Source organism: Haliotis rufescens, unplaced genomic scaffold, assembly GCF_023055435.1.
Source record: "Haliotis rufescens isolate VD_foot unplaced genomic scaffold, xgHalRufe1.0.p SCAF_45, whole genome shotgun sequence".
NCBI lineage: Eukaryota > Metazoa > Mollusca > Gastropoda > Lepetellida > Haliotidae > Haliotis > Haliotis rufescens.
In genome coordinates, this window is record NW_025964168.1 from 655,427 (window position 1) to 682,645 (window position 27,219).

A 27,219-nucleotide genomic window follows, 5' to 3' on the forward strand; every position below is an offset into this window, starting at 1 on the left:
GCCAGAAACCTATGGTTGTAGGTTTCTAGGTTTGTCAGCACCGTACCCGTGCTCGTGGGTTTCACCGAGGTGGTAAACGTCTGAGACCTGCATCACTTCGGGTTTCCTCCCACATTAAGCTGACACGCCGTGATATAACTGGAATACTGTTAAAAGCGGCGTTAAACCCAACACACTCACTCACTCACTCACTCACTCATGTGTTGTGGCATTCTCATGTCATTGGGTGCATGACTTTCCTACTTTATGCTGTCAGCAACAACTCTACCTTGGTGAGGATTAGCAGCGTTAGAAATGGGCACTAGTCCCATAGTCTTTGTCAGGTATCATAAGGACTAGTAGAAATTTGCCTTCCTAAAAGGTTTTGCTATATGTTTTCATTATAAGGACTTGTGGACTAAAACTGTTAGTTTGTAACACTGATTAGGGCTTCAACAGCTCCAAAGGTTTCGACACGAGTACTCTGGGGGTGAAGCTCCACTCATGCTTGAGTACCCTATAATATGAACCTTTTTATAGCGTAATTATCTTTATGAACATGAGCATGTAAGCTTATGGAGCATCCTTTTCATAACGAATAAAAGCAAATAATATAAAACTATACTCAAATAAATCTTAAATCAACCCACCTGTTATTGTAACTTTTAAAAAAATATCATTTCAAAACTATTTGTAGCAGTTTTACTTATTGACACGTCATTCTTTCTTTATATGCAACATGTATAGCAATTAACAAAGTATGTGAATGAGAGTTACCTCCCTTAGTTGGTACTTGAGTCATCAATGACGGTTCCAATGTCATGTGCTTGGTGTCACAATGTTTACAACATCATGTCCTTGGTGTCACATTGTTTACAGCATCATGTCCTTGGTGTTACATTGTTGACAACATCATGTCCTTGGTGTCACAATGTTTACAACATCATGGACCTTGTGTCACATTGTTTACAGCATCATGTCCCTTGTATCACATTGTTTACAGCATCATGTCCCTGGTGTCACATTGTTTACAACATCATGTCCCTGGTGTCACATTGTTTACAACATCATGTCCCTTGTGTCACATTGTTTACAGCATCATGTCCCTTGTATCACATTGTTTACAGCATCATGTCCCTGGTGTCACATTGTTTACAACATCATGTCCCTTGTGTCACATTGTTTACAACATCATGTCCTTGGTGTCACATTGTTTACAACATCATGTCCTTGGTGTCACAATGTTTACAACATCATGTCCCTTGTGTCACATTGTTTACAACATCATGTCCCTGGTGTCACATTGTTTACAACATCATGTCCTTGGTGTCACATTGTTTACAACATCATGTCCTTGGTGTCACATTGTTTACAACATCATGTCCTTGGTGTCACAATGTTTACAACATCATGTCCTTGGTGTCACATTGTTTACATCATCATGCCCCTGGTGTTACATTGTTTACAACATCATGTCCTTGGTGTCACATTGTTTACATCATCATGCCCCTGGTGTCACAATGTTTACAACATCATGTCCCTGGTGTTACATTGTTTACAGCATCATGTCCCTGGTGTTACATTGTTTACAACATCATGTCCCTGGTATCACAATGTTTATAACATCATGTCCTTGGTGTCACATTGTTTACAACATCATGTCCCTTGTGTCACATTGTTTACAACATCATGTCCCTGGTGTCACATTGTTTACAACATCATGCCCCTGGTGTCACAATGTTTACAACATCATGTCCCTGGTATCACAATGTTTATAACATCATGTCCTTGGTGTCACATTGTTTACAACATCATGTCCCTTGTGTCACATTGTTTACAACATCATGTCCCTGGTGTCACATTGTTTACAACATCATGCCCCTGGTGTCACATTGTTTACAACATCATGCCCCTGGTGTCACATTGTTTGCATCATGTCCTTGTCTAGTGGTAGAGCATCTGCCTGGAGAGTAGAAGGTCAGGGGCTTCAATTCCTCATACCAAAAAACATTAAAAGATGAAATCTACTTGTTGTTACCTTGCCTGGCCCTCAGCATTAAGGAGATAAAACAAGGACGGGTTGGCACACACAAACACAAACACAAACACAAACACACGTGTATATAAGTGTAATAGTCTTTAATGCGACATTAAACCCCATTTCACCTCACCACAACTCACCTGGTGTTGCATTGTTTACAACATCATGCATTTCCTGACTTTGGCTTTGAGCACGACTTAAATGGATGACAGTTCTGTCAACATTATAATTAATTTTTTTATCTACTTATTGAAACTTCATGAATGTCTGCATCCTGTAGCACATATTGCAGCAGAATGGTTACAGTATAGTTTTTTCTAGGGGATCAATGATTGACTAGCTGCAGGATATCTGTGCCCATTCAGACTTGAGGCAGCACTGGGACCAATGGAGACCCAGCCATTCCTCATAATAAGGACAGAAACAATGGCCAAGCATTTTCACTGAAATACTTTCCATTCATTACTAGATCCAGAGTAGAAGAGGTCTTCAGAAACCCATGCTTGCCGTAAAAGGCGACTATGCTTGTTGTCAGAGGTGACTAATGCGATTGGGTAGTCAGGTTTGCTGACTTGGTTGATGCATGTCATCGTATCCCAATTGCGTGGACCGATGCTCATGATGTCAATCACTGGATTGTCAGTTGAAGACTCAATTATTTACAGACCCCCCAGTCATATAGCTGGAATATTGCTGAGTGCGGTGTTAAACAACAAACCAACCAATCATTACTACAGTATAAGTGTGAATGCTGTACAACCATATGGAACCTGACATCATGGGTAGAGCATGACATTGTGTTATTTAGTACATCCTGTAGTCCATCAGTGACAAGCTATAATAAAACATCAACCCTTGTCTCATATCTCCCATCACTGCTTTCTTTTCTCACTGCTCCTGTGTAGGTATTAAAGCAATGATGGGTGGCTGAAACTGTCAGAGAAGCTGTCTGTGCCTTGTCTTGGCATCAGTGTTGTGTCAGTGTCTAGGCTTGTCGCAAGGGTTGTGTCAGTGTCTAGGCTTGTCGCAAGTGTTGTGTCAGTGTCTAGGCTTGTCGCAAGTGTTGTGTCTGTGTCTAGGCTTGTCACAAGTGTTGTGTCAGTGTCTAGGCTTGTCGCAAGTGTTGTGTCAGTGTCTAGGCTTGTCGCAAGTGTTGTGTCAGTGTCTAGGCTTGTCGCAAGTGTTGTGTCTGTGTCTAGGCTTGTCGCAAGTGTTGTGTCTGTGTCTAGGCTTGTCGCAAGTGTTGTGTCTGTGTCTAGGCTTGTCGCAAGTGTTGTGTCAGTGTCTAGGCTTGTCGCAAGTGTTGTGTCAGTGTCTAGGCTTGTCGCAAGTGTTGTGTCTGTGTCTAGGCTTGTTGCAAGTTTTGTGTCAGTGTCTAGGCTTGTCGCAAGTGTTGTGTCAGTGTCTAGGCTTGTCACAAGTGTTGTGTCTGTGTCTAGGCTTGTCGCAAGTGTTGTGTCTGTGTCTAGGCTTGTCACAAGTGTTGTGTCTGTGTCTAGGCTTGTCGCAAGTGTTGTGTCAGTGTCTAGGCTTGTCGCAAGTGTTGTGTCAGTGTCTAGGCTTGTCGCAAGTGTTGTGTCTGTGTCTAGGCTTGTCACAAGTGTTGTGGGATGTAGGGTGATGGGGTCAGTTGGGATGGGTGGTGGTGTGTGGTGCTATAGGGTCCACAGTAATGTTTAGCAGGCCACAAAACCAAGCTCAGTCACTGAAAAATGGAAAAACTTCTAGAGAAATACCAAGTGTATTCATTCCATATTGTCAAGATCTCAAACAAAGTGAATCGTCCTGAGATTATCCTCTCATCTCAATCAATGACTATATGCAATCATCCAACTTTCATCATCATTACAAGTCCTTATTCACAAACCAAGAACCCTGTAGAGTTCTCTCCCCTTATTGACTTCCTTTCTTTCCTCCTTCCAGACTGTCCTAGCCAATGGGTCCATTAGCGCCATTGAGGCCACCACTTGCTCTTGCTTTGAGTAATGGCCTCTAACCTTGACCTTTGCCACCACCAACGTAGATCGTAATGGATGACGAGGGTCTGTCAGCAGGATAACATAGCGTAGGGTGCTTGAAGATGTTCTTCTGGTAATACATGATTCATTCCAGTGTGGGATAGTTGTGGAGGAAGACTCTGTGCGAGGCAGGAAAACAAACTTCATTTTCTCTACAATCACCAGAAAATAAGAGATAGATCCACTTAAGAATGTTTCCACTCGATGAAGGATATGTTAAACAAAGGGCATGTTGCTTCAGGCAATTGGAGAGTGTCTCATATCTTCCTTCAAGGAATACAGATGTGTGTGGCTATATTGAATGATGTGATATTACAAATCAAAGGTGCTCATCGGGGTTTTCAGATGTGTGTGTGAAGAAAATCTGACCAAATTGTTTTTATTGTGTCTTGGAAACTGAGTGTGATACTGTGGGGACTGTGTAACTGTTAACTGCACATGGGGATGATACAAGCCTCCGAAGTCATTGAGATCCATTACTTTAGTGCTGTGACTACAGGCGTGTCCTTCAAAGTTCAAGAAGGATTCAGCTGGTGTAGAGACACTTCAGTGGAAGTGGCATCTTCATCTTCTTTAATTGTCAAGAAATTGTTGGTCAAGTAACCAGTGTAATAAGCTCTTGACCTTTTCTTGTGTTTTATTTATTTGTACATTGTTCTCACACTTGACCAATATTTGATTGTCTTTCATTCTTTCAGGATGTTTTATGAAACTGTATGATTTCTGGATGCTGATGTAGTGATTGATTGGTATACGGCTTGAATGACTGGTCATTCTACATATCCAGTGTGTTGACTGAAATTTTTATAACTGTGATCGTTGAGAGGAATGTGTTTTCACTTATTGAAGTAAGGTTGTGGTAGGTTCTACATACAGTCTACTATTACAAACATGTCTTTTGGCATTATTTGAGATGAATGTTTATACATGGGCTTATATAAACTGAGTCTACCTGACAAAAACCTTTTCCTGGCCTTTGTGGCAAATGAGAGACATTGTTTATGATCTATCTCAGTGTCCTCATTTTGAAGTTGAACTGACTGTTTATTTTAGAATCTGTTCGAATGCATTTCTATGGTACAATTTGAAAGTTCACGATATTCTCAAAAATTAGTTTGAGCATTCATTAACAAAATCAGTGAAACAACTTACCATTGATGTCATATGTAACTGTGACATGATTTTTCCCTTGAAATACATAGCTTTAATCTGTTTTTTGCAGTGATATCCTTGTCTTTGTTCATAGAGACTGGTGTGGTAGCCAAACTAGTGGCTACATTGTGACATTTCTAGCAAATAGGTACAATGTGTGATGCCCATTCTTGGAGTGGCTGGCGTATTGCTAGAAGCTGCATACATCCTTACTCACTCACTCACCCTTTATCAAATGGCCGATCCTAGCAATCTCAGCTGATTAATAAACAGTTTATTTTTGAATGGAACCGCTACTTTTTGTCAAAAAAGCAACAAAACCCTTTCCATAGTCAATAGAAATCTCTGCTTAAAAGCAGAGTAGATTGTACCAAACATGCCTCTCACAGCCTAGTAGGCCTTCCAGTACCTCTGAAGTGGCATTCATGTTATTTAGTTGTGGATGACAAATAGGATCATCTTCCATTGCTATCTTGGTCATATTGTTTTGTGAACTGCACATACTGCTGGTCTTGATTTTTGATATTCTAGTTTTCTCTGACAATGCTTATGTCAGTAATACCAAAGTATGATATGTATGTTGTTTATAAATTATTTGTCGGTTTATTTGTTGAGTGAATAAGAACCATCTGTAGTGGATGTCTGACATATGTCGAAACTACTTTTCAGGGCATCAGGAGATCAGGGCAGGGGGAGATCAGGGCAGGGGGTTTCTAAAACTAAGTACTTTATCAATCCTTATAGTTGCAGCTTATGACTACCAAACTTAATGAGACTTCAGTTAAGCAATGTGGTTTATCACAATTCAATTCGACCTGTGAAGATCCAGATCCGTCTTCAGCAACCCATGCTTGTCGTAAAAGGCTGCTGTGCTTGTCGTAAGAGGTGACTAACGGGATCGGGTGGTCAGGCTCGCTGACTTGGTTGATGCATGTCATCATATCCCAATTGCGTGGATCGATGCTCATGATGTCAATCACTGGATTGTCTGGTCCAGACTCAATTATTTACAGACCGCTGTCATATAGCTGGAATATTGCTGAGTGTGGCGTTAAACAACAAACAAACAAACAAACAACACAATTCATTATATCATCCCATTGGCACATTTTCAATATTTGAATTACAGATATATTTTTTCCAAAACTATCTTTTTTATTAAAATAAAATATAATCTTAATGACATGTTTGTTTAAGAATCTTCTCTCATAGCTATTGCTGGTTGATGAATAGATAGAATGGACAGAAAGTATTGCTTTGTAGAATGGCATGTTGTCAGGTTATTCACCTTCTCCTGCAGACCTTTGTTGGAATAGTTTTATCATTACCAAAGTATTTTAAGAGAGAAAAAAAGGAGGATCTCAGATGCTTACATTTTTTCAGATGTCTGCAAATATAGATCGTGAATCTTTAAACTCAAGAAGTCTTAAAGATTCCATCTGCAAATAACAGCATTAAGTGGAAGCTACAAATACCTTTGAATTGTTAATATTTCAAGTATTCTTGCAGCATTTGTTTCTTTGTTGTTGTTGTACTTGGAATCATTACATATATTTATGTGTATTGAAAGTTAAGTAAAATTATGACAAGTGTACTGAATGCACGCTTTCAGCGATGCATATGTGTATAATAATTTCTATAATCGTCTATATAATTTCAAAGGGCATTATGTGTGTTAAGAGAATGGTAAAGTCTCTACTTCGGGTTAAGATTAATTTCCTTATTCATCCCACAATAAACATCTGATCAAAATTCCTGGATAAATCCCAGAGTGCCGTTGTACAAAACAACCTTAGCGCTACGACTGTCATAAGTCTATGTTAAGGTATGGGAGTTACAATCACCTTAGTGCTAAGATTGCTTTGTACAACAGCATTTGTTATAATTTCTCAAATTTTTGAAGATAACATGTGTATTGTTTTAGTTTCGGTTTTCATTACATTTGTTAATCCACATATTTTTTTTTCTTTGTTATTCTTTCAAAAATCACAAGGTCCACACCTTGTTTAGAAAAGGTGAGTTTTGCTGGTTTGACATTCTTTGAACAATTAGCATTGTTATAATCCTATCTACTAGTGTTGATTAGCTATATATCAACTAATTTTTTGTGTGTTTTAACTTAATGTGGATCTAACCTTTTGGTATGAACATTTGGAAGGTGATGCTTTGTCTCTGTTAATATTACATTCTCATCTGGTTCACTTCCTCCAGAAGACCTGGGGTCAAATAGGTCTTCAGTAACCCATGTTTGCCGTAAGTGGCGACCATGCTTGTCGTGAAAGGCGACTAACGGGATCGGGTGGTCAGGTGGACATGGTTGATGCATGTCATCATATCCTAATTGTGTGGATTGATGTTCATGATGTCAATCACTGGATTGTCTGGTTCAGACTTGATTATTTACAGACCGCCGTCATATAGCTGGAATATTGCTGAGTACGGCATTAAACAACAAACAAACCCTTCCTCCATCTGTAAGTGTGGTGCTACATTAACCGCTGTTTCACTAACAGTACATTCTGTCATCTGTTGTTTTGTTAACATATGGGTATATGCTAGATATTATCACAAATTGGGGTCTATGAAATTGAGTGTTTTCCTCTAAGTTGGAATTGTTGATGTCACAGCCTCATATGGTAAAAACAGGGGCTCTAAACACCAAAGAATCGTTTCAAATCACCATGTGTAACGGTAGATGGTGACGACTGTGATATTGCAGGAATTTTGAAAGCAGCTTTAAATAACATGGTGAGGTGAGGTGAAATGGGCTTTAAGTAGTGTTCATGGCTATTGCACTAACACAGCCACGTGCATGTGTGGCTGTTTGTTCTAGTCTAAACTTCTGCTACCTATCATGGATAACCCACTTAGACCATTCCTTGTTTAATTATAATCATGGAGGTGGTTAGTTTTAAATGAAACTTGCTTACTCTAAGCCTAAAGTCAGACTGGCATTTGTTGTTTTTTATTGTCATTGTTAATTGATGCTTATGGTTCAAATACCCGTTAGTGTCTGTCGTGCCATTGCCACTTGAGATGTATACAGAATCTGACTAAGGTGGATTTTACCAAAATGTATGTCAGTCATCTTACTACCATGCATTTTCCCTAGGCAAGTGAGTTAACTGACTATAAAAGTCCAGTTTCCACCCTTGCCGAACTAGGCTGGTATTATGGAGTTACATTTTGTCTGGACTAACGAGTCTATGCATAGTCCAATCAAAATCGCACACCGAAATCAAAATCCGGTTCATAAACTGTCGTGCAGATTTTGATCGATTGCAGGATTTGCAAAGCATGTGCACCGCCAACTCGTTGTCAGCAGATATTTTCCAAATCTTTTCTTGTTTTTAATCAAGGTGCTCACGTGATTTGATGCATTTCGCGATGTAAGACCCGTTTTATCACAATATAGATCTTGATTATCGATCAGATCGTCCTGACTGAGTGCCACCATTTTTTGTGAAGCAAACGCAAGTGATACGAGAGGTGGAATCTGATTGGTCCATAGGAGAGGCTTAGAAGGGAGATAATTGGTAAAAGCCACTGGTCGAGCCCAGTAATTCCAGCCTAGTTCGGCAAGGGTGGAAACTGGACATTTAAAGTCAGTTAACTCCCTTGCCTGAGGAAGATGACTCCCATGGTATCCTCTGTTAATGGGTTTAGTAGACAGACAGGGTCACCTGCAGACAAGGTCACCTGCTGATCATGACCTTTTACCCACACAGGGGATTATCATCATTGAGGTAGCAACAATTTCAGAGCGAACCCAGCTAAGTTATAGAGCTAAATTTGAATATGTTTTTCATGTACTTGTTAAATGTGATATCATATTCATATTGCTCAAATTCATGATGTAGACAAAATTAAGGGTGTGCGGTAATATCGGTAAATTGATGTAAGATTTTTCCACGATAACTATCACAATATCATTTTTCCATGCTTGATTTTTTGAGTGATTTAAAATAGCGATTTTTATTATGTGTTCAATGTAATATACTTGCCAAACATCTTCGCTGTCCCCGGCATGCATTTGGGGCCCCAAGATAGCTGAGTATATTTTGACTAAACATAATGTTGTACCAGCATCTTGTTTGTTTCCATTTTTGAACTTAAATTTATAAATTAATGTATCAGATTGCTTCTGAATTACAAATTTAGAAATGTACAATATATCGCGATAAGTATCGCAATACGGCCTTGTGGATCGCAAAATATTGTGATACACTGTAAACCTCCAATACCATCTCTAGACAAAAGAAGATGCTGATGTTTCACTCGAGTAAAGTAACATCTCATTCCTCAAAGCTAGTATGGTGTTCAGAGTGAGTTTGGTGAGGAAATATGTAATAGAACTGGTTCACCTTTTCTTGTCAAATAACACGTCCATTGAATCTTGGGACCTGAAATGTTCCCATTTTCTCTATGGCCGTGCCTGAAAACACCACCATGTTCAGACAATAGATAAGACAATCAGGACAATACAAGTCCTTATCTAAATCTATGAGGGGGCACGGGTGGCCCAGTTGTCTAAGGCGCCGCAATTCGCTGTGCAGAGTTGCGTCCCTTGGGCACGCCAGAAACCTATGATTGTTGGTTCGAATCCCGGTTCACCCTTATTATGTTTCTAGGTTTGTCAGCACCATACCCGTACTCGTGGGTTTCACCGAAGTGGTAAACGTCTGAGACCTGCATCACTTCGGGCTTTCCTCCCACATTAAGCTGACACGCCGCGATATAACTGGAATACTGTTAAAAGCGGCTTTAAACCCACTCACTCACTCACTCACTCACTCACTCACTCTAAATCTATGCTATAAATAAAGATAGAATTAAAACTCTATTGCCTCACATGGTCAGCGCTTAATGAGTTGTTTGTGATTTGATCAGTCAGTCAGTTAACTAGCTATATTTCATGCTAAAGTGATTACTGTTATTACAAAAGCTGTGGCAGCCTTAAACCTTTATATAGATACAAGGGCATAATCTGATAACACTAACATCCACCAAGTCTCTATATGTATATATATATATATGTATATATGTGTGTGTGTGTATGACAATATATACTTACTCCAGACACATATCAGTGATGCTTTTAGTATGTGATATACTTGTAACAATGATGTGTACATCATGTGTATACTACAGAAATGATGAATAAAATTTAAAATATATAACAGATGTGTCCTGTGTGGTTCACTGTCATATTAGGCCAGACTTGTTTTTTAAAATTGGTTTACAGATTTTTGGCCCCCCAAATGCACAGTGCTGGTTTGAGAAAATATGCATATAAATTCCAATTTCAATTATTGTTTTTGATTTCCTCAAAATGTTAAGTAGGGTGGGGAAAAGTTTAGAGTGTTATTGATTTGGATCTGTCGAGATTCGTCAAAATTGAATGGGTTTTTTTAAGTTTTTAAGATAAATTTGCAATAGATTTATTCTTAGTATTTCAAATCATTTATTTAAATTAATAGTGGCAGTAATTGTGTTGTTTATTAAGTTTTACTTATTTCTGGTCATGGAATAAAACATACACATTTCAAATTTTTTTAGTCTGTGGAATCGTAAACCAAGTTTTCTAAAAAGAAAGCCTGACCTTGTTATGTTAGTACTCAGGTTCATGTGTGAATCTTGAGACATTGTATGTCTGATAGTCAGCATTCACTGTCAGTTGGCCCAGACAAGATTGGAAATGCTGACTCATCAGGTTTAGAGGGAGATAACTCTGCGTTATTCCTTTTGTTTCCCGGACAAAACCAGGGTAACTTTGTCTTGATGAGTTGTGGCGTTGGTCAGCTCACTGTGTATATATGGACTGTATATATGTTGGAGCTATGTGTCTCTTCTTCATGATAGCCTCAGGTGTGGCTAAGACCGCTCTCCAGATTTGATTGGACATCATAGTTTAAAAACGATAGGATATTATTCAAACATGAAAGTGTTATATACCACATATTATTAGCTGACACTTTGTGTGTGATCATTTTTGATTGTCCGTTTTATTAGTTTTATTTAGTGTCATTGATTTTTCAGTGATCCATTCATAAAGTTTCCCCAACAATTTTGCCTTTTATGCAAAACGGAATCTGTTTCGGCAGATAATAGCGATATTCACTGGCATTGACATTTCATATTTACATGTATGAAACAAGGTCTTTGGTGAATGTTAATGAAACTTGTATACATTGTAAATTAGGCACCCTCTTCAGTTAAAGAAACAGCTTATGAACACCTACATCAGTTCATGTCCTGAAACCAACAAAGTGTTTATCTAATTACAAGTATGATGGTAACACTCACAATGGCCAGTCAGCGAGAAGCTATCATCCCAGTGGGGATTTCAGGTTAATGTAGAACCCCAGTAGCCTATGTTTGTCAAAACAAGTGAATAATTGGACTTGGGTTTTCCAGTGCAGTGACTTAGATGATTACATGTCATTGTTCACTGACAGCGTGGACCATTGATCATGTCAACTTGGTCCAGACTTATAGACTTATCTGTTTATAGACCATTGTCATAGTTAGAATATAAATGAGTGCGAAATTAACAACAAACAAACAGAACATCAAATATTAACTTTTGGATTTGATGGCCCTGAAATGTTTCTCACCACATGCAGTTTTTTTCTGAAGACAAATGTGATGAGATATCCTGATCAGAATATAGCACATTTAGTTGTACCTCTTTGTCCCAGTAACTTAATTGATTAGCCCCAGTGGTGATAAAGTGTAACCTTTTGCCATGTCCGAAGATTTGCAACAAGACAAGAAGTGTCCATCCAGTTAGTCCTCCTAAACCTCTGCTGGCTGTTCTCTGTACCCAAAGATGAGGAAAGTCAGTGATACATGACATAGATGTTAAGGTTGTTTTTTGTTTTCTGTTTTCAGAATCTGGAGAGGACACGTTCTACAGATGAAGCTCTGGAGACTGTGCCCTCCCACTTCTAATGGCAGCTAGCTGAAGATGAATGATTGTCAGGATGTGCATGTATTAGATGTGTGTGGTGCAGCAACAGCAGGGCCTAGAGGAGGTCATGTAGCTTGGTAACAGTAGGGTCTGCAGGATGTGCCATAGCAGAGTAACAGCGTGGTCTAGAGAAGGTCATTTAGCACAGCAATATCAGGGCCTAGAGGAGGTCATGTAGCTTGGTAACAGTAGGGTCTGGAGGATGTCCCACAGCAGAGTAACAGCGTGGTCTAGAGAAGGTCATTTAGCACAGCAATATCAGGGCCTAGAGGAGGTCATGTAGCTTGGTAACAGTAGGGTCTGGAGGATGTCCCACAGCAGAGTAACAGCGTGGTCTAGAGAAGGTAATTTAGCACAGCAATATCAGGGCCTAGAGGAGGTCATGTAGCTTGGTAACAGTAGGGTCTGGAGGATGTCCCACAGCAGAGTAACAGCATGGTCTAGAGAAGGTCATTAGCACAGCAACAGCAGGTCCTAGAGGAGTTCATGTAGCTTGGTAACAGTAGGGCCTGGAGGATGTCCCACAGCAGAGTAACAGCATGGTCTAGAGAAGGTCATTTAGCACAGCAACAGCAGGGCCTAGAGGAGGTCATGTAGTAAAGCAACAGCATGGACTATAGGTCACGTAGCCAAGCAACAACACCGACTAGAGGTCATGTACCATAGCAACAGCAGTGTCTGGAGAGACTTGTTTGAGGATAGATCATCTTTGAAATAGCATAGACACAGTATAACTTTGTTAAAACTTGACATCTGACTTCTCAACATGGAATTTCTTTTGGACAAAGAAACGCCTGAAAGCTGTTACAAAGTTTTGTCAAATTGAAATGATATCTGTTTTCCAGTCAGTATGGTGATAGGTATTCAACAGTAACACATTGATTGCTTGTCTAGATGAAAAGAGTTACGCATAATATGTGATGCAGATATGTAATAAAGAAATGTATAATTTTATGTGCATCCGGACCTCATCACAATGGCATTATCGTCATATAATTAATAAGCAAATGTCTTAACCAGTCTTGTTGGATATAGCATTTGTGACATGTACAATAGTTTGGCATACAATAGGTAATAGGTAAAAGATTTGTTATTTTATGTTACGTTAATAGGATTAAAGCATTTTTCTCTGATGTTTATTGAGCTAATCATGTTTAAGATGTTGAGATAAGTAGTTTTTGTGATTTGTGTTTGGCAAGTTATTCCAAATGAAATTTGCTCAATATTGTCTTTTCTTGAAAAAGTTGCCTTGTCTGAATTTGTTTGTAAGAGGTTTAATTCATTTCATCAGTGATGTTTTACAAATGTTGTGTTCAGTTTGAAATTTGAACAAAAGTACTTATCATGATACAGTGTTTAGAATTAGTTGTTGCACAACTTCTCATGTCACTGGAGCGTATGCTTCCCGGTCATGTCGGCTGCTTCTGCTGCAACTTGCTGTACCAGTGTGTATGTAATCGAAGAGTGATTGATCAAATCCTGTTTGTTAAACACTATATATTTTGATGACAATTTTACCCAGGTGTGATGTCTGCCAGGTTTTTGTATATACAATATGGCAGTATAACCAGATCCCAGAGAATATGTCAAAACGGGCATTGGTTGTGCTTGTTTACGGGTTTATGTGACTTGATGTGGTGTTCCAATTTTACATACTGTAATTGGCTATATTAGTGCTCCTTCACTAATACATGCTCCAGTTATTAGTATTTTTTTTGTACATGTGCCCTCTCACACCCATACATCCACGTGGAACTGTATTTGTTTCATCAGGAACATTTGATGATGTGAGCAGTATTATGAGGTAAAGCAAAATGGGAAAAATAAGAATGAAACATTTGTTCACTCAGGGATTTATCTAGGTTCTAAACTAAGTGCCATTTAAGGCAATTTGGCGAAAATGTTATTTTGTTCAAAATTGAGGCTTTTTTATAGTTCATACTTTTTTTAATTCAGAGTTACTAATTGTATTTTGAGATTGCATTTAATGGAATATTAAACTAAGCATCAATACCCTTTCCTCTTAGAGATCCTCTTATCAGTGAGGTGCAGGTTACCTGTTCAAAACCATCTAATTAGTTATTACATGAATTGAGAAATTTATTGTAACCATTTGGGAATTTTTAATGTCATCTGGTGCAGACCTGGGGCTGAAGCAAATGTGCTGCTGGCGACGCGGGGTCTCTGAGCAGGTCCAGATAAATATCTGTCACTGATCTGGAAGAAACTCAATAAACATGTATTGACTGTCATCTCATTAGGCACCCCCATGGTCACTTACCTTGTTAAATAACACCCTTTGTGTTGCGTATGTTGATTACAGAAATGTGTTCATATAATGACAGAGTAACTAAAGTCTCTGAAAAACCTGGATGTTCTTTAACTTCTTTTGATTTACATATAATGTTTGTATGTAATCAGAACTCATAATATTCCAAATAGTTCGTGACGTATGTTAATCACTGGATTTAGAATGTACCTGAAAAATCTTTCACTGACAGGGTATGACACAGTGCTTGTGTATGTAGTGTTGTACTCCGCTAGTCAGGGTTGTGTGTTGTCATCGGCTAGGCAGGGTTGTGCGTTGTAGAAAGGAAGGGTTTTTGAGAATCCAGTCCACCCAGCAAGTTGTTTCTGGAAGAAGTGCAGCGTGAATTGGTACTTGTCATGACTATATAGTCAATGGTGACATATTGACGGGCTCCTATTTCTTAACTACAGAAACAAATCTCAACCATCCCTAGACTCCCCTTTGTTTTGGAGACTGCAGAGCTTAATAGAGGTAAATCAACATACAGAGCGTTGTTTTTATTTTGTTGAGAAGATGAAACTATGTATTGCCAATTGATATACTGCTGAATATGACAACCTTTATGTCACTATGGAAACATAATTCATTCCACTAAATGAGCAGGAAACTTGAGCATATTTCCCATTGAACATTACAATGCTGTTCTTGTACTCTGACTTCGTCAGAAGAAAAGGCTGAACTATCAAATTTTGAAAACATTTTGGCACAGAAGAAATTAACATTGTTATGAAATTTTAAAGTTGTTTCAAATCTTGAAAGAAGCATGAGGAAGTTTGTTTTGCTCATCTTTATCTGTGTGAGGCCAATGGTTGTCTTCTGGGTCAGTCTGTCAACCTTCATCTTCTCCTCTCATTTAGTTGTGCAGCAATTTTGAAATCTCAAAGCACTGGTTTTAACAATCCCATCAAGAGCAATGTTTTTATTGACAGAAGTCCAATCAGATTTTAACCATATCACAGTCATTCATGTAGAGTAAAATCTTATATCTAGCAATTATCATGATTTTAACTTTTAAGTTTAAGAAGCTGAAATATCACCTCAACAACACATCATATATTGCTGACAGACCATAGATCCACCCTAAAGCTATCAAGAGTCATTTTTTAAGATTTAAGTTTGACCTGTTACGCACACTTTCATTTATGGATCTCCATGTATATTTGATACCCTGCTACTGAGTTACTTAACTGATTCATTCCATATACAAATAGTTGGATAGGACACAATATATTTTAACTTGTTGAAGTATTTATTTCAAGTTACTTATAGTTTAATTTATGAATTTTGCTATGAAATAAGGTACTGAGGTTTTGATACTTTGACGCATATTCTGCTGACATGAAATTTCCCAAGATCGGATATATTGGGTTTTTTCTAACCTTTGTTTCTGTAAACCTTGAATCATGTTTTGTTTGCTTCATCACCTTAAGATGACAGCATCAGTTGAGGCACAGTGAGTAAGATGTACTTCTGTGTGGTATTAGATGAGGCGTCAACAAAAGATTTCACATCTTGGATGGATTGAGGCTTCATCCATGAATATATCATAATTGACTGCATTCTGAAGATTATTTTATATTTGTAAATGGTTCATCATATCAGTCTGTGCAGTATCATTCTGTGGGATAAAGATGGTATTTATTGATGAATGAATTGATTTGCACATCTCAGTTTACTGAGGTAAAATGTACAGTTGGTGGACTATAGTGTGCGTGACAGCAAGGGTGATTAAGGATGTGTCGGAGAACAGAATGGGTTGTGTGTTGAATACAGAATGAATGGATCTGAGAACAGAATGGGTTGTGTGTTGAATACAGTATGGATCTGAGAACAGAATGGGTTGTGTGTTGAATACAGAATGAATGGATCTGAGAACAGAATGGGTTGTGTGTTGAATACAGTATGGATCTGAGAACAGAATGGGTTGTGTGTTGAATACAGAATGAATGGATCTGAGAATGGGTTGTGTGTTGAATACAGAATGAATGGATCTGAGAATGGGTTGTGTGTTGAATACAGAATGAATGGATCTGAGAACAGAATGGGTTGTGTGTTGAATACAGTATGGATCTGAGAACAGAATGGGTTGTGTGTTGAATACAGAATGAATGGATCTGAGAATGGGTTGTGTGTTGAATACAGAATGAATGGATCTGAGAATGGGTTGTGTGTTGAATACAGAATGAATGGATCTGAGAATGGGTTGTGTGTTGAATACAGAATGAATGGATCTGAGAACAGAATGGGTTGTGTGTTGAATACAGAATGAATGGGTTGTGTGTTGATGGGTTGGGGTGATAAGAATACAGTAAACTACGGTTATAACGAACACACTTATAATGAACTGACGGATATAACAAACGGGAGTTTATTCCCCCGTCCATTTGCTGTATATACGATGTGTATATGATTATAACGAACTATGGTTATAACAAACTGAAATTTGTGGTCCCTTTGACTTCGTTATAACCGTAGTTTACTGTACATGTATCTGAGATATCTGAGAACAGAATGAATATGTCTGAAAAATGGAATGGACTATACGAGAACAGAATAAGTTGTGTCTGACAACAGAAAGTCTTTTGTGATTCTTGTGTGAGGAAGGTTGCTGACCATGTGCACGGATTTGTGCTTGAAATGAGTGCAGTGTCCTCAGAGTGTGTGTGATTCTACAAAGTCTGAATTATTATTATTCTTTCATTTCAGGATACCTACTGGGAGGTATATTGAAAATTAATTATTCATTGAACTTGTGATGCTCTTTGTCAATTTTTATTTGAAAGTAAATAATAAATATTGTGGCTTTTTCCAGAATTAAAGTTATTTAAGTGAAAATCACCATGTTGAGTTATTTGTTATTAATGACCACTTACACTTTGACTAATCGCCAACCCCGGGTGTCATCAGTATTTGATAGTGATTCATAAAACATGCTTGTGCTGTCAAAATCATACAACAGATGCTGCTCTTAGCAGATATTTCTTATGGTTATGGGGGGGGTCGGGTAGCCTAGTGGTTAAAGCGTTCGCTCGTCACACCGAAGACCCGGGTTCGATTCCCGACATGGGTACAATGTGTGAAGCCCATTTCTGGTGTCCCCTGCCGTGATATTGCTGGAATATTGCTAAAAGCGGCGTAAAACCATATTCACTCACTCACTCACTTATGGTTATGGAAATGTTTTCGTTTATATCAATATACTATTCCTGTCTATTGACATCACATCCAATAAAATGACATCATTTAATAAAGTATGGTGTTAGACAATGATAACAGTAGCTGTCTTCGTGTATTTTGACCCCATGATCGGTGTGCAAAGACAAACTTCCTGTGAAAAATATCAACTTTCTACAAACGTTTCTAACATTCACTGACATCTTGCTTGGGTCAGTGGTATATCAGCAACAGTTCTGTGATAAGCTTCGATAGATAATTTGCTTTTAAGGATGTTGATATAGAAACAAAACAAATGATATTGACACATTATTTTTATCAATATTTTCTTACATGGTACATTTTGGCAAAGGTACGCCTTATCATCCAAGTGTGCCACATGGTACAACGTGTAGTGGTATAGACTATGACACGAGAGTGCCTTGTTCACTAATATGAGTTTGACGATTTATCATTTAGTCGCGTTCAACAAAGACATCAAATTGTTCACCGGAAATACAACAGTGTATTTACAAGAAGGTATACATGGCAGTAAGCACATATGACATAAAACGGTGTGATACCAAGACAGGGAATGTGATATCAAGACAGGGAATGTGGTATCATGACACAGGGAATGTGATATCAAGACACAGGGGATGTGATATGACACTGGGTGTTATACACATTGCTGGTTGATGGGGACAGGACATCTGCAATTTACAGGTAGGTGTAAGTGCCCCTGGTGACAGATTTAAGGGAGGCTACAAGAGGAACGGTAGCATTGAGGCCATTCCCTGATTACCACCCCATGATCCCCCTTGTGCCTGACCCCCGGAATTCATCTGGCTGGCCATCATGTAAGGGAGCATGGAGTTCATGTTCATCTCTCCACCAGACATCGCCATCATCATGAGTGGCATCATTTTGGATGCTCCTCCTCCTCCTTGGGACATGGCCATCATCATCAAGGGGTTCATGCCCTCTCCTCCCCCTCCTCCGTTCATTAACAGCAGCGGCATCATGTTCATCATATTGTTGTTGCCACCCCCTCCTTGCATCATAGACATCATCATCATCATCTTCCTTGTCTCTGGGGTGGCACCACGAAGTAAGAATGGAAGAAAGGAAGCAAACTGGTTCTGTTGGCTGCTGGACTTCTGTTGGCTGGCTGAACTCACTCCTGATCTGGGATACATTCTGGAGCCAGGCCCTGACATCATTCTTGAACCCATTCCTCCCATCGATGAACCCATTCCTCCCATCGATGATCCCATGCCTCCCATATGTGAACCCATTCCAGAATACCCTGAACCCATCCCGGACATTGGGCTTCCTCCCAAGCCTGAAAGCATAGCAGAGAGGGGTCCAGATGGCATGCCTGTGATTGGTTGCATCCCTGCTGGACGGGCACTGTAAGGGGAGGGCATAGCACTAGAGTAGGGGCCGGAGGAGGCCATGTTCATTCCACTGAACATTGGATTACTGTTCTGCATTGAAGTCCCATGATTGAGACCAGGATAGGCACTTCCAGTAGCTCTCATGTTAGCAATTCCAGGGTAAGGGTGACTACGTTGCTGACTTGAGAAGGGGCTAGTTGCTGAACTGTTCTGTGCACCTGACATGAGCATATTCTGTTGTGAAGAGTAAGGGTTTACTGGGGAACTGTTTTTTCCTGTCATGGGATTGGTTGCTGAACTGTTCTGTATGCCTGACATTGCATTATACATAGTGTTCATTATAGGTCCATTCTGTGTGCCAGACGTAGGGTTGGTTCCAAGACTGTTCTGGTGATGTGAGAATGGGTTAGTGGTTTGACCAATCTGTGAGCTCAGCATAAGGTGGTTCTGTGGACTTTGATTAGATGTGGGTTGGTTCTGTGTTGAAGAGTAAGTGTTAAGTGCAGGACCTGAGTATGGTCCGCTCTGTTGGGCTGCTTGGGGGTTAGAAGCAAAATTATTTAACTGGTTGAAGGAATTAGGCATAGGACTGCTTGGTGTTCCAGAATACGGGTTTGGCGGGGACCCGTTATGTTGAATGGGGTAGGTTCCAGAAGAAGAGCCTGTCTTTTGGCTGGAGTAGTAAGGAGTCATTAGATCATTTTGTCCTGAAAAGTATTGACTGGGAAGGGGGGCATTTGGACCTGCAGCTGGGTATGTAACGGGACGAGGGCCATTTGAGTTTGTAGAATATGAAAGGGGGAGGGGGTTGTTTGGACCTGCGGGGTAATGATTAACAGTGTTAGTACTAGAACCTGACGTAGAATATTGATCCGGATAGGAGCTGGGCATTCCAGGCGGAGGGGCGCCCATGTTGTTGATGACATCCAATGGACCACCTCCAGACAGAGGAGCCTGGGGATTGTAGGGCGCTCCAGACTGTGCGGCTTGAGGATCGTAGGGTGCTCCAGATAGTGCGGCTTGGGGATCGTAGGTTGCTCCAGACTGTGCGGCTTGGGGATCGTAGGGTGCTCCAGACTGTGCGGCTTGAGGATCGTAGGGTGCTCCAGATAGTGCGGCTTGGGGATCGTAGGTTGCTCCAGACTGTGCGGCTTGGGGATCGTAGGGTGCTCCAGACTGTGCGGCTTGGGGGTTATAGGGTGCTCCAGACTGTGCGGCTTGGGGATCGTAGGGTGCTCCAGACTGTGTGGCTTGGGGGTTAAAGGGCGCTCCAGACTGTGCGGCTTGGGGATCGTAGGGTGCTCCAGACTGTGCGGCTTGGGGGTTATAGGGTGCTCCAGACTGTGCGGCTTGGGGGTTATAGGGTGCTCCAGATAGTGCGGCTTGGGGATCGTAGGGTGCTCCAGACTGTGCGGCTTGGGGGTTATATGGTGCTCCAAACTGTGCGGCTTGGGGATCGTAGGGTAATCCAGACTGTGCGGCTTGGGGGTTATATGGTGCTCCAGATAGTGCGGCTTGGGGATCGTAGGGTGCTCCAGACTGTGCGGCTTGGGGGTTATAGGGTGCTCCAGATAGTGCGGCTTGGGGATCGTAGGGCGCTCCAGACTGTGCAGCTTGGGGGTCATAGGGCGCTCCAGATAGTGCGGCTTGGGGATCGTAGGGCGCTCCAGATTGTGCGGCTTGGGCATCGTAGGGCACCCCAGACGGTGCATCTGGGTATGGTGAAGGGGGAGGCTGTTGACCTGCAGGGAAGAATATTGTGCATAAGAATATGACAGGGAGGTGATCACAATTGTCAATACTGATCCATGTTTAGAAATCCGGGCGGCGTTAGCGTCATAATCTTGGAGTAAAGCTTATGGTGACAATGGCACATTTTGAACTTGAAGAAGCATCATTGTGTCATGCGTGCGGTACACACTGTAAGTAGTAGTAACGAGACTACACCCGTGTCCTGATGATTTAGTGTGACATTAACATGACCGGGACACTACTCACCAGCAGTCAACGCCAGAACACAGACAAGTCCAACCAACGCCAACTTCATCTTCTCACCTGCTGAAACAAACATGACATCTTAAATATGTGTACATGTAGTGTGACATCGGTGAATCTGGTGCATGATATCACCTAATGCTTGATTGGGCGGAGCATCGCGTAACACATGGGCTAGGTGCAACCGCAAACACGTGATGTCAACACATACCCAAACACATTGGGTTGACACATCCCCAAACACCTGGCGTCAACACATCCCCAGACACATGGGGTCAACACATCCCCAAATACCTGGTATCGACACATCCCCAAACACCTGGTATCGACACATCCCCAAACACCTGGTATCGACACATCCCCAAACACCTGGTATCGACACATCCCCAAACACATGATGTCGACACATCCCAAAACACGTTGTCGGCACACCCCAGAAGGCCTTGGCTTGGTGTAACGCCTAATGGATTGGGCAAATAGGATTGGTGGCAGCTACAGGACAAATAAACCCGTCAGTGCATCTATTCTAAAGTTAGTCTTCACACGAATAAAAGACCTCGTCATCCGATTATTCGTCATACCGGGATCAACCTTAACACTGCCACTAGAGACTAACATGTAGTAGAAAGTCCGACAGGTATCTCTCGACAACAGAGTTTGTGCCTGGAGAGGCACTTCAAGTTACTAAATAAACCTTAAATCTTTTCTTCCTGAGAATTTGGACCTATGTTATCATATTAGGCATTTGAAACAAAGAACTATTTTCAATACAATACAGCCAACAGATGCAGAGCAGTTGACAATACATTAAAGTAACCAGATATGTCTAGCTATATTGACAAACCATTTCCCGAAGCAGCAATGCCACCAATGGGTGGAACTGTTTTGGAAACACATGATGTCTAATTTTAATCATACGGAACATTTTCAAAATATTGTTTCGAAAATTCTCATGACAACCAGCCATTTTTCTACCTTAGGCTCGAAAGTTATGTACATTTGATATGTTCAAGTACCTAAATGTTGCTGACAGAAAAAAGTGCCAGTTATTTGAACTTCAAGAGAAAACATATCCATGCCCGGAGAGGACTTAGTATTTTCATATGTCTGAACGATCTTCACCTTCATCTATTTAGCAAACCAGGTTGGATCAAGGACTTGCTCATACGCAAATAGTGAGGCAGGGGTAAGAATGGTTTTATGCAATCTAATTATAATCAGATCCTAGTACTCGCTACCGCTAAACAAAGATTTGAGAACATCCCATTACGGGTCATGTCAGAACGACCTTTCATCCTACCAATCAGAGTTTCGCTTACCACATCAGGAAAGTGACTTTGCATTATACTGTCATACAATCTAGGCCATCTAATAGACGTGCCAGAATGTTCTCTTGTTCAGTTTTCAAATTTTGAATCGAAAATTTGACATATTTTTCAAAACGTAGTCGCCAGTTTGAAACTAGTGCCGTATAGCTCGAGAAAGTTGCTTTCTGATTGCCTAAAGTCGACTTTTCACTTTAGCCATTTTATCGGTCAGTGTACGTTCTGACGTGATTTGTAATGGGATGTCCTCAGGTCTTTGTTTAGCGGTAGCCAAAACGTGTCTTCGCACATTATATCCATGTGGGGAATCGAACCCGGGCCTTCGGCTTGACGAGCGAACACTGTATGCACAGGGCTGCCCAACCGCCCCTATACCTATACTGTCACCTACAGTACAGTTCGCCTACAGCCACCTTGCCTACAGAAATGGTGATATGGTATTTCGCCTGCACTCATATAATAACATACCTTTGTTGGTAATGGATAGGGGCGGTCGGGTAGCCTAGTGGTTAAAGCGTTCGCTCGTCACGCCGAAGACCCGGGTTCAATTCCCGACATGGGTACAATGTGTGAAGCCCATTTCTGGTGTACCCCGCCGTGTTATTGCTGGAATATTGCTAAAAGCGGCGTAAAACCACACTCACTCACTGGTAATGGATCAGTCCAAAACACCAGCCTGGTCTAGAAATTGCGGTGTATACAGTGTGAGTAATATGCAATGCGATAGAAACTAAATCATGCACTATTTCCTTACTTAGCTGATCATAGCGAACTCTAGGATTAACATTAACACCAAACAGATTATTTGAGTAAACTGAGAGCCAAAAGAAACAATACCTCCCTGTTGATTTTATCATATGTTTGATTTTCAAATGAAAACATCTTAAGTTATCGATATTATATCCAAGAAATGATCTGTACTGGCGTTTAGCATTCAGAAGATACTTCTACTTGGTTTTATTTTTAAAAATATAATTTGACTTAAACCCTTGATAGAAAATCGCATAATACACAACTGTTCATTGGTATCTTAGACATCTTATCTTTGAAAATAAATCCATTTACATTTTTCGGGACAAAATTACCAAGCCACAGATGACATTTTGACATCACTAAAATGAGTACCGTCATGTTACTGGAACATTGCTGCGGCGATGAATTAAAATGAGGTGGTGAGGTAAAATAGGGTTTAACGTCGCGTCCAAGACTATTGCACTTATATAGCGACGTGCATGTACGTGTGTGTGTTTGTGTGGCTGCTTGTACTAGTCCGGACTGATGCCGATTTATAGGGCTAGCTCACTGAGATACCATGCAGCAGTTTAACATGAATACCCCACTCAGACACAGTATACTGACTCCGAGCCGACCAGTCCTTGTTTTAGCCCCTTAATGCCGAGCGCCAGACAGGGTAACAACAAGTACCATCTGTTAACGTCTTTTGGTATGACGCGGCCAGGGATCGAACCCCGGATCTTCCGCTTTCCGGGCGGACACTCTACCATTAGACCACGGAGGCGGTCTAAATTAAAATGAACGAGCCTAGACTATGGACTGTACGAGTCTACTCCGAAATAGAGAATGTCAATTCAACCTCAAATTATATAAGAATTGATTATGATATGTGAGATATATTCTGCCAATATGCAAGTTTATAGTATCTGCAGTTTATAATGAAATCCTATACTTCGACTAAAGTATTTTGGACTGCCGCCTTATTGACGGTCAGTGGTCTGTATGGACCCGAAAGGACGTGTCTATACGTAGTCAGAATCTATCAATACGACATTTGTCTTTCCGGACATTTCTATCTCCGGTAACCGTCCGGATTAACGGGTTTTAACTGTACAGGATCTTATTAGCATTTTATCGATTTAAACTTGTATACTATAAGTAACATTTCTCTACGTTCCAAGGCTCCTATTTCATCTGAAGATGTTAGTAATAACAAGAACAGAAGCATATTCTAGCTTCCTAAATTATTTAAGCAAGACTACGTTTCGCACATTTCTCTCTCACTGAATAACATGCAGTTACTAATCAAAGAAATATATCAAGAAAACATGGAATGCAAGACGACTCACCTGTGTGGGAAGAGTGACTGAGAAGTGACGACTTTTCCTACCACCTGTGTATATATACCCTGGTATGACGGCCAGGCCATCAATCACTGACCAGATGACCACATGAACCTAGTGTTTCAAGCGGCGGCGTTACGAGAGATATTGCTGTCGGAGTCTTTGTTTTCTGTCGGATGTTGCACAACGAGTCTGTTGTAGAAGCGACTGCCTTCACAGTGATGGATGGCAAAGGTAACATACTCGTTAACATCATCTCTTTCCTGGCAGCTGGCTTTGTGGGGGCCGCTGATCATTGGTCACGTACATGGTTAAGTCGCATGTCACAAGTTGTGACACGGCGTCAGTTCTTTCATGTTGAAATATGGGTCACTCGTGTCATTTGAAATTTATTATAGTGAAACCTTGATCATTCTGAATTCAGTCTTTCGGACAAAATCTGCTGGTAACAACTCAATAATCAACGGGGGTTACTTCCAGACAACGATGTTTACTGTGGAAACGCTTTAGTTATTGTGACTACATTAATAAAATGGGCGTGGTGTGATGCTGCCCAATCTTAGAGTGTGTTGTGGTTATCTTCCATTAGGATATAGAGAGCTTTCAAAAAAGCTACAAAACCCTTTCAGTGTGCAAAGAAATCGCAACTGAAGCTGAGTCTTTTGTTCGATTCCGACTATCATGAGCATGTATTTTGAACCACTAGAAAACAGTGATGATACCAGGTGTTTGCGAAATGGTGAGTGCATCCTGCCCTATCGTTGGCATCCGTCACAAACACAAGCAAAGGCAAGTCAATTGTTCAGTATAAAACAAAAACTACAGAGGAACATTTGTACAAGTCAATATAAGGAAATGTATCGGACATTATTTTTGTCAATCACGCGTCATATTTGAAAATGACCTCCACATTTAAACCATAAAACGTTTTGAAAGCATTCTTTCATGTCACAGGCTTTCTGCTACCCTGGGCAGAAGCCTGTGTTATGTAATAGGTACTTTTTTTTATAAAAAAAAACAAAAAACAAAAACAACATATTTATCACGGTATGATGTGTTGTTGTTTTTGTTTTGTTTAACGCCGCACTCAGCAATACTCCAGCTATATGACGGTAAATAATCGAGTCTGGACCAGACAATCCAGTGACTGACATCATGAGCATCAATCCACGCAATTGGGATACGATGACATGCATCAACCAAGTCAGCGAGCCTGAACACCCGATCTCGTTAGTCGCCTCTTACGACAAGCATAGTTGCCATGAGTTGCTGAAGACCTATTCCACCCCGGATCTTCACGGGTCCGGTATGATGTGTACAATGCCACCTGTCTCCCGTTGCTGTTTCTTTGTTTGTGGTAACGCCACACTTAGTGCTAGCAATATTTCAGCTATATGACGGCGGCTTGTATATAGTCGAAGCAGGACCAGATACACCACTGAGTGGAAGCATGAGAAAGGAGCCATGCTGTCCTGGGTGACAAACCAGGCAGCGACCTTGACCACTCGATCCATTAAGTCACCTCTCACGACAAACATCGGTTGCCGGGAACTTGTACCAACACTTGTATTTCTTGTATAATTGTTTGTTTGTTTAACGTCGCACCCAGCAACATTCCAGCTGTATGGCGGGGTCTGTAAATAATCGAGTCTGGACCAGACAATCCAGTGATCATCATGAGCATAGATCCACACAATTGGGATACAATGACATGCATTAACCAAGTCAGTGAGCCTGACCACAACAACTTATACAACTTGTACAACTTGTACAACTTGTACATTTTGTTTACTATATATAACTTGTAAAACATGTAGAACGTGTATCCCACCAAAGTTCACAACGTATAAACATCTATTGAAGTAACCTTCTGCCGGTAACACTGGTTTCAGAGTGATCAAACACAAACCATGGTCCCAAGTCAACTCGGAGCTGTTTCTCCGGACGACGACAATGGGCACATGTTGGGGATAGAGAAATTAGTTTTACTGTATTCGCAATCACTGAAACAATTTTGAAATGATATATTCTCACATGTCAGCTTACAGTACAACAGGATTTGCGTAAACAGCAAAGTTCGGCTTTTGATAATGATCATCTCTTCCTATGAAAAAGGACCTAATGTGAAGTGAGTGAGTGATTGGGCTGGGTTTAAGGCCACGACTGTGACGTCAGAAATATTTACTGGGACGTCGCCATCCATTTTTGGGTCAATAGAGCAAAGACGATGTATCAGGTCAATAGTGAGTGAGTTTGCCTTTACGCCGCCTTTTGGAATATTCCAGCAATATCACGGCGGGGGACACCAGAAATACCCATGTCGGGAATCGAACCCGGTCTTCGGCGTGATGATCGAACGCTTTAACCACTAGGCTACCCGACCGCCCCGTATCAGGTCAATAGTACGAATGGGCGTTTGTAAGTACTATTCCACATGTACTTCATTTATATATGCGTTTTTCTTGAATCAAATGCATAAAAAGAGAGTTCATGAACTCTCTAATCCAATGTTCAAATCAAATTTCGAAAGTGACTGCAAATACGCCCGTGACTGGGATTAAAGCTGCTTGAACAGTATTTCAGTTATATCACTGCCTGCTGGTTTCTTGAGGTCGCGGGGGGCACGGGTGGCCCAGTCGTCTAAGGCGCCGCGATTCGCTGTGCAGAGTTGCGTCCCTTGGGCACGCCAGAAACCTATGATTGTGGGTTCGAATCCCGGTTCGCCCCAATTATGTTTCTAGGTTTGTCAGCACCATACCCGTGCTCGTGACTTTCACCGAAGTGGTTAACGTCT

The 27,219-nt window shown here is 40.7% G+C and overlaps 2 protein-coding genes across 9 annotated transcripts in view; one reads left to right on the top strand and one right to left on the bottom strand.

Moving 5' to 3' along the window:
• Positions 1–17,309, top strand: part of LOC124117045 (6-phosphofructo-2-kinase/fructose-2,6-bisphosphatase 3-like) — a 101,448-nt gene extending 84,139 nt beyond the window's left edge. For 6 of the 8 annotated variants that reach the window (XR_006858219.2, XR_006858221.2, XM_046478732.2 and 3 more), the window contains one exon: positions 3,944–6,124. Coding sequence is in view for 5 of the 8 variants with exons in the window: in XM_046478732.2 (XP_046334688.1) it covers positions 3,944–4,006 (63 nt within the window). In the remaining 3 variants the exon portion in view is untranslated. Of the gene's footprint in view, positions 1–3,943; positions 6,125–12,084 lie in introns of those variants that run through there. The other 2 variants (XR_006858218.2, XM_046478733.2) reach the window with 1 other exon arrangement.
• Positions 17,310–17,882: 573 nt separating this feature from the next.
• Positions 17,883–24,500, bottom strand: LOC124117029 (AT-rich interactive domain-containing protein 1A-like). Its single transcript, XM_048383149.1, has 3 exons — positions 24,432–24,500; positions 21,026–21,082; positions 17,883–20,769 (listed from the first exon to the last, which is right to left on the bottom strand). Exons 2-3 carry the CDS (start codon positions 21,072–21,074, stop codon positions 18,392–18,394), a joined length of 2,427 nt encoding a protein of 808 aa, XP_048239106.1. The 5' UTR covers positions 21,075–21,082; positions 24,432–24,500; the 3' UTR covers positions 17,883–18,391.
• Positions 24,501–27,219: the final 2,719 nt, after the last annotated feature.

Bases quoted from the DNA above. Each gene is read 5' to 3' on its own strand.
- LOC124117029 (XM_048383149.1), bottom strand. From the start codon at position 21,074: ATGAAGTTGGCGTTGGTTGGACTTGTCTGTGTTCTGGCGTTGACTGCT. The intron at 20,770-21,025 runs GTGAGTAGTGTC...TCTTCCCTGCAG, and splicing joins TGTTCTGGCGTTGACTGCTG to GTCAACAGCCTCCCCCTTCA.